This window comes from Mus pahari, chromosome 3 (genome assembly GCF_900095145.1).
Source record: "Mus pahari chromosome 3, PAHARI_EIJ_v1.1, whole genome shotgun sequence".
Lineage (NCBI taxonomy): Eukaryota > Metazoa > Chordata > Mammalia > Rodentia > Muridae > Mus > Mus pahari.
Genome location: NC_034592.1, coordinates 110,316,168 through 110,323,138, shown reverse-complemented (window position 1 = coordinate 110,323,138; position 6,971 = coordinate 110,316,168). Strand labels below are relative to the sequence as shown.

Genomic DNA, 6,971 nt, shown 5'->3' with positions numbered 1-6,971 from the left:
CGTCTAAGTGCCCAGTAAATATGTCAGCGTCACCCCCGGTTATACCCCTCAGGAGGCCACACATCGAGGCCAGGGTACATAAGAGGCAAGAGGAAACAACAGCTGTTTGGAGGTCAGATCTGTATTTCAGCGTCTATGGACTCTGGGGGAGGGGTGGCAGTAGCAAAGGTGATAGAGGTGTTCTCTTGCCCTCCTGTGACTTCACTGAGCCTCAGCCCCACCGGGGAGTACACCAAGTTAAAGAGGACAGAACACGGAATGGGGGCAGGTTGTTTCAGGGACAGGCCTTGAGCTGATGCGTCCTGAATCTCTCGCAGCCACCTTGCTGCTGTGCTGCTGTAGTCACAGGCTACACGGTGACTCCCTGATGTCCTCACACACACCTTGATCTTTCCATTCCCAGTCACCAGCAAATTCAGACGCCTGTTGCCTGCCCCAGAGGACTGCAGAGGCCTTCCTGTCTTCTAGCTCCACACTGCAGGGCTGGGACCACTCATCCAGCCCTACAGAATTTGTGCTCCCAGATATAAAATGTCTTCTCATACCGTGGGGAAATGAGCATCAGGGTGGCTTGCAGTGTGCCTTGGGTCCCTGTCGCTCACTGTCCTGGTCAGCATCTGGGATGATGGACAAGAAGCAAGAGTGCAATTGGTAATTCTTATAAGTTGCTCTAAGCCCAAACAAAGGGCAGTCCCTTCCGCTGTGGCTTCCTGGGGAGAGGCAAACACTTCATCCAGTTTAGGCACCAATGCTGGACTAAGAAATAGTGTCCAGCATGATGAGGCAGTGAGTGTCAGCTGATGGGAGCACAAGTGACAAAGGCAGCTACCTCTGGAGCCTGCCCAAGTGTGGACGTGGACGGCTGCTTACTGGCCCCCCCTGCTGCTCCTGCTCGATGCAGGCAGCTCCAGCAGTCTCTAGCAGTTGTCCTGTTTATGTGTGGCGGGGCCTTGTGAGTCCGGTACCACGAACCTCCCTCCTCTCAGTACAAGGAAATGTTTCAACATGGAAGAAAGAGCCACACCCCTTTCTCTGCTCCATCAGAAGGTTTCGGTGATTATGAATATGATTTAGTGGGAGCAGTCCAGCCTTTTGCTGTGGGCGAGTGTTTCCCACATCAGGAGGTACCAGTCCTGGCTCAGCTTTTAGTCTCTCGCTTTGTCTGGCCAAGCCTTCTTCCCCTTAGCATCACTTCTCTACAGCAGGACGCCTCATTTATGGTATTACATTCTGTATATAGGATATAACACACAAGTCAAACATTCACATATAATACATTAAAGCTACTCAAGAGACAAGGACAATCCTTAAATCTAAGTATGCAGATAGGGCTGCATATCTTAGTGACCTAGAGGGCAGTTTTGGATTAAGTTGGCATTCGGACGCCTTCTCCCCATGAGGCCCCCTCCCACACGATGAGTGTCTACACTGGGTGGATCCCAGGTACTCCTATATCTCTCACCCTGGAGCTGCCTTGGGATGGTCCAGCATTCACGCAGGACCTAAACTATTTCCCAGTGTCACTCCTGACTACTACTATTGCCATTGTCCATACACTTTGATCTCTCCATTCATACACTTTTTTTTTTTTTTTTTTTTTTTTGGTTTTTCGAGACAGGGTTTCTCTGTATAGCCCTGGCTGTCCTGGAACTCACTTTGTAGACCAGGCTGGCCTTGAACTCAGAAATCCGCCTGCCTCTGCCTCCCGAATGCTGGGATTAAAGGTGTGCGCCACCACGCCCGGCCCTTTTTTTTTTTTACTTTTTTTTTTTTTCATTCATACACTTTGATCTCTCCATTCACACAGTCATCACCAAGTTTGGACTCCTGTCACCTGTGTGGATGACAGCAGAGCTAGCCTTCCCGACTTCCATATTTATACTCCAGTTACAGCCACCATCTTAAAACACAACTCTAGCCATGTCTAAAGTATCTGTGAAGAAGAAAAGCCTACACTATCTGGGTTGAGAAGGTCGTAGGAGGCTGGGCCCCATGTGTCCAACCCCAGCATCCTGTGGGTGCAGAACAAGTACCAGCCAGAGGGATAGGCTCCCATCTCTGGGTTATAACACCTTGGAACTTCTGCACTGCCCGCCAGGATGCCCTCCCAACATCAATTCTCCATGGTCACTGTCTTAGTTACTATTCTATTGCTATGAAGACACTATGACCTAGGCAACTCATGTCTTTTTGGGTCTCTACCCTGGCTGTTTTGGAATTCTGTATATAGATCAGGCTGGCCTTGAACTCAGAACTCTGCCAACCTAGCACTGGGTCTAAAAGTATGCAACAGTTGGAGACTGAGACTGTATCTGGGGTGGATCCATTCCTTGTCTCCAGTGGGCTTGTAGCCATATCATAATGCAAAATGCATTCAATCTAACTTCAAAAGTCTCCATAGTCTATCAAACCTCAAAGCCCACACCCAGTGACAATGTGGGGATGTAAGAGCCAGCCCTAACCTGATAACACAGTATTATTGCCTGCCTAAAAATAAACTGCTCTATCCTAGACATTAGCATGCTCAGGCCTGGGTAATGTGATGGCTAAAGAAACATAATATGGAGCTAGGCATTCTTTAAGGGCTATTTTGCTCTGGGAGGGCTGGAAGATCCTAGTGGCCCTTGTCTTAAATAGGGCAATGGGCTAAGAGGTATTGGGAGTTGCCTTCACTTCTGTAAAAACTTGCTTATCACTGGGGGAAAAAGTGAAATAGACTTTTTATTCTGTGGATAGTTGTAATACATACCTTTCTGATATCACTTTTAAAACCCCATCTTACCCTCCTTTTGCACAGCATGCTCTTTGGCTCTAAGACCTCTGTCCTGCTTTTAGCAGCAAGAGTAAATTCACTAATCTACATTTGAATTGAGTATAAATCTTTGACCTTTCCCAGTGGATTTGAATGCTACAAGAAGACACAAGGCCACACTTCCTAATCTTTCCCAAGAGTTTGACCAACCATGGGCCAAGCATTCAAGATGGATGAGCCTATGGGGGTCACTCTTATTTAAACCATCACATTTCATTCCTTGGGTCCTATGGGCTTGAGCCATATCATAATGCAAAATGCATTCAGTCCAACTTCAAAAGTCCCTATAGTCTATCATAGATCTCAACATTGTTTAAAAATCTGAAAGTCTCTTCTGAGACTCAAGGCAATCTCTTAATTTTAACCTCTGTTTAAAAAAAAAGGAAATTACATAATTCCAACTTATAATGGCACAGAATATACAGTACCATCCCAAAAGGTAGGAAAGGAAGCACAGGAGCAAACACTGGACCAAAGCAAGACAGACCCAGCAGGACGAACTCCAAAGTCTGCATCTCCACATCTGATGTCAAGATGCTCTTGAGTTCTGTCCCTTCCATCACACTTCCAACACACTTCTCTCTCTTGAGCTGGTTCCACTTGGGCCGCAGCTCTCCTTGGCAGGTATTGTGAGATCCAAAGTTATGTTTTAAGTTTTAATTACTGTGCCTAAAAGATTTATAAAACAAAAATGCCTCCAACCTGTAAGTAAGTCCCTTGCCCAAGGACAGATACTTCCTAAGACACTGGGGGCTGTTGTTCATATAAGTCATACACTTCCCTAACAAGTTTGGTTGACCCAGCTGCAGTGGATATACTTGATCACACTTAGGCTGGAAGTACATCAGGATGTATGCTTGTCCCCTATTGGATGAAAAACAGTGTGTGTGTGGGGGGGGTGTATATAAGTTGCCAGTATAACTCCTGGTTATTTTCTAGGAACCCCAGAATGGATCTAACCAGAGTCCATCAGCCAATATTTAATTAAAGCTTGCTTCAAACTTGGCTCAAAGCTGTGGTAGTAGTCTTATTCTCACCCACTGGGATTGACAGTATCCCACGGCTCTGGCATCTCTAAGATCTTAGGGTCTCCAACACAATCCAGGCTTCGTTTTCAGTTTCATGTGATGCCTCTCCAGTCCTCCATGCAGGAACTCCCTGGCCCTGGCCTGGCTTCACCTTTAGAGTGGAGGAAGAAACCACAGCCCCTTTGCTCACTGCTAAATCCTTCTTGACTGAAGCAGGTCCCTGTCGCTGAAGCTCCCAAATCCTGCTTCCTGCTGGGGTTGGAGCTGCTACCTTCCTTACATTTGTATAAGCTTTGATTCCTTGATGTGTTCCTTTGTTGAATAAGCTTTCCTTTCCTTTAGGAGGCCTTTTTACTGGTTGCAAGTTTAGCTGGGTGGGGTCTTCTCAGGAGACACCATTCTCTATTCCATTTCTCATCAGGCCTTTCTTTAAACTTGGGCTCTCTGAGCCCAAGACTTAACTCTGACATTATATTTCCTGGTGTTCTTTTTCTCTTCAAATTGTACATTTTGTGTCGTATACACATACGACATGAAGGTAAGAGGACTGATGACCTTGGGGACAGAAGCGGCTGGTAGGAAAGGGTAGAGCACTGGCTCTTAGCCTTCCTAATGCTGCAACCCTTTAATACAGCTCCTTATGTTGTGGGGACCCCCAAGCGTAAGTTATTTCATTGCTACTTCATAACTGTAATTTTTAGTTATGAATTATAATGCAAATATCTGATATGCAACCTCTAAGAGGGTTGAGACCCACAGGATGAGAACCACTTGGGTAGTGGCCAATGTCAGATTAATTTGAAGGTGAAAAAGGTGATCAGGGCTAGAGAGATGACTCTGCTCTTCCAGAGGTCCTGAGTTCAATTCCCAGCAACCACATGGTGGCTCATAACCATCTGTAATGGGACCTGATGCCCTCTTCTGGTGTGTCTGAAGACAGCAACAGTGTACTCATAAAATAAATGAAAATGTGAGCAGAGTTTATGATCTACATGTATGAAAACATTATAATGAAACCTGTTCATTTTAAAAAGCAGTAAGTGGCTAGTGAGATGACTCAGGGGTTAAGAATAACTAGCTGCTGCTGGGCATGGTGGTGCACACCTTTAATCCCAACACTAGCACTCGGGAGGCAGAGGCAGGCGGATTTCTGAGTTCGAGGCCAGCCTGGTCTACAGAGTGAGTTCCAGGACAGTCAGGGCTATACAGAGAAACCCTGTCTTGAAAAACCAAAAAAACCAAACCAAACCAAACCAAACCAAACCTAGCTGCTCCCCTAGAGGTCCTGAGTTCAATTCGTAGCAACCACAAGGTGGCTCTCAAATCATTTATAAAGGGGTCTGATGCCCTCTTCTGACATGTAGGTGTACATGCAGATAAGGCACTCACTCCTACATTAAAACAAACAAACAAACAAACAAAAACGGCAGTAAGAAAGTCAGCTGTGGAGAAAATGCAAGAGAAGCAGGTCCGACTCTGCTCAAGCCAAGGCAGCAGAGGCTGACAGACATGAACAGCCAGGACTTCAGGCACATCCCTACCGGCTGCTGCCAGGACACTCTCTTGGCTAACTGTCAGCTCTTTCTGGTGGACTTCTGAGTGTTCAGCCTGAGCTAAAGAACTCATCAAGCTATTCTTTTAAATAATAATCTTGGGAGCCCAGTGCTGCCCGATACTGTCTCCTATATCTGGTTTATATTTCACAGCAAGTCATTTCTCTTCCCAGGACTCCGTCCTGTAGGCCCAGCTGCTACAGCACACTGTTGCCAGGGCTTGCTCTAGACTACTTCATTGTCTCTTTACCCCATGTTTTCTTCCCACAAACTCAAGTCTCTACCAGCAGTGCACAGAGGTAGCCATGTTCTTCATATTCTTGTCACTGTTTATCATTTGCACCCTTCCACCAAAACCCCTTCCCTCCACTAGCATACAAGTTACCCACAGGTTAGTAAGATAGGATTACCAGCAACTAGTAGTGACCCTGTGACTATGAGGGACAGACACATTTCCTACAGGATGGACTGCAGCTCAAGCTAAGTGGTTTGGACATAGGTAGACCTTTACGTCTTTTTTTTTTCCCCTCTGCCTGGATGACTTCAAGCTGTTCCACAAGAATGAAAATAGCATTGGCTATATCCTCCTCACAGGGCTGCTACTACGAAGACAGAAATAAAATTAAGCTGTGACCCATGACCTCAGAAGTTTCTTTCCTTATTCCTGCAGGATGGCCCCAGCACCAAATATCACCCCGACACAGTCATTAACACTATTCTCGTTCTGTTTATCCAGCGTATTTTATTGTAAGAGCTAAACTGCTGCTGCTAAGACCAAACCCTGGCCCCACTTCAGAGGCATTGAAGCTTCCTCATGACTGCTTCTGGCGGCACAGCTTCTGAATGTCACTGGCCAGCCCCAGGCAATGCATGATGCGCTTCTTCTCAGCAGCCAGTTCCTCTGCAGAGACCTGGCCCAAGAGCTTCTGGATAAATATATCCTGATCTTTCAGGAAAATGTTCTTATTGACTCCTACATTTGGCACTTCCTCCAGGGATCCAGATTTGAATTGGAAGCTTATATATCTGTTCCTTTTTAAGCCGGGCCCTTTCTCTTCAATCCATGACAACGGACTGCAAAGACAAAAAGAAAAAAATTCCCCCTGTTAAAAATGACACTGGACAGAGCCGGAGAGGTGGTAAGTTCATGCAGTGCCTGTTGTACAAGCAGGCAGGCGAGAGCTGAGATCCCATACAAAGGTGGTACTGGCCTAGCGGCCCACCTGTAGTTCCAGAGCTCAGGAGGCAGACAGGACCCTAGGTAGGCTGCTACCCAGACTCACAGAGTTTGCAAGATCTGGACTCAGTGAAAGAACCCGCCCATCTCAGTAAATAAAGTAGAGATGATCAAGGAAGACGATAGCATTCAACATCAACCTCCAGCTTTCACATGTATGTGCACACGTGCAAGCATGCACATATGAACACATGCAGGTACTCACACCTGACTTCATGTGACTTCACCTTCTCTGGAAGGCTGCCTCTCAGTGATGGCTCAGTACCACCACACCACTCAAAGGCTACAGTGACTATTTTTTCTCTCTCTCTCTCTCTCTCTCTCTCTCTCTCTCTCTCTCT

At 46.4% G+C, this 6,971-nt stretch overlaps 1 protein-coding gene across 6 annotated transcripts in view; it reads right to left on the bottom strand.

Moving 5' to 3' along the window:
• Positions 1–6,125: 6,125 nt before the first annotated feature.
• Positions 6,126–6,971, bottom strand: part of Blvra (biliverdin reductase A) — a 26,295-nt gene continuing 25,449 nt past the window's right edge. For all 6 annotated transcript variants that reach the window (XM_029536644.1, XM_029536647.1, XM_021192776.2 and 3 more), the window contains one exon: positions 6,126–6,467. In XM_029536644.1, coding sequence (XP_029392504.1) covers positions 6,206–6,467 — 262 coding nt within the window. In that variant the 3' untranslated portion in view covers positions 6,126–6,205. The remainder of the gene's footprint in view (positions 6,468–6,971) is intronic.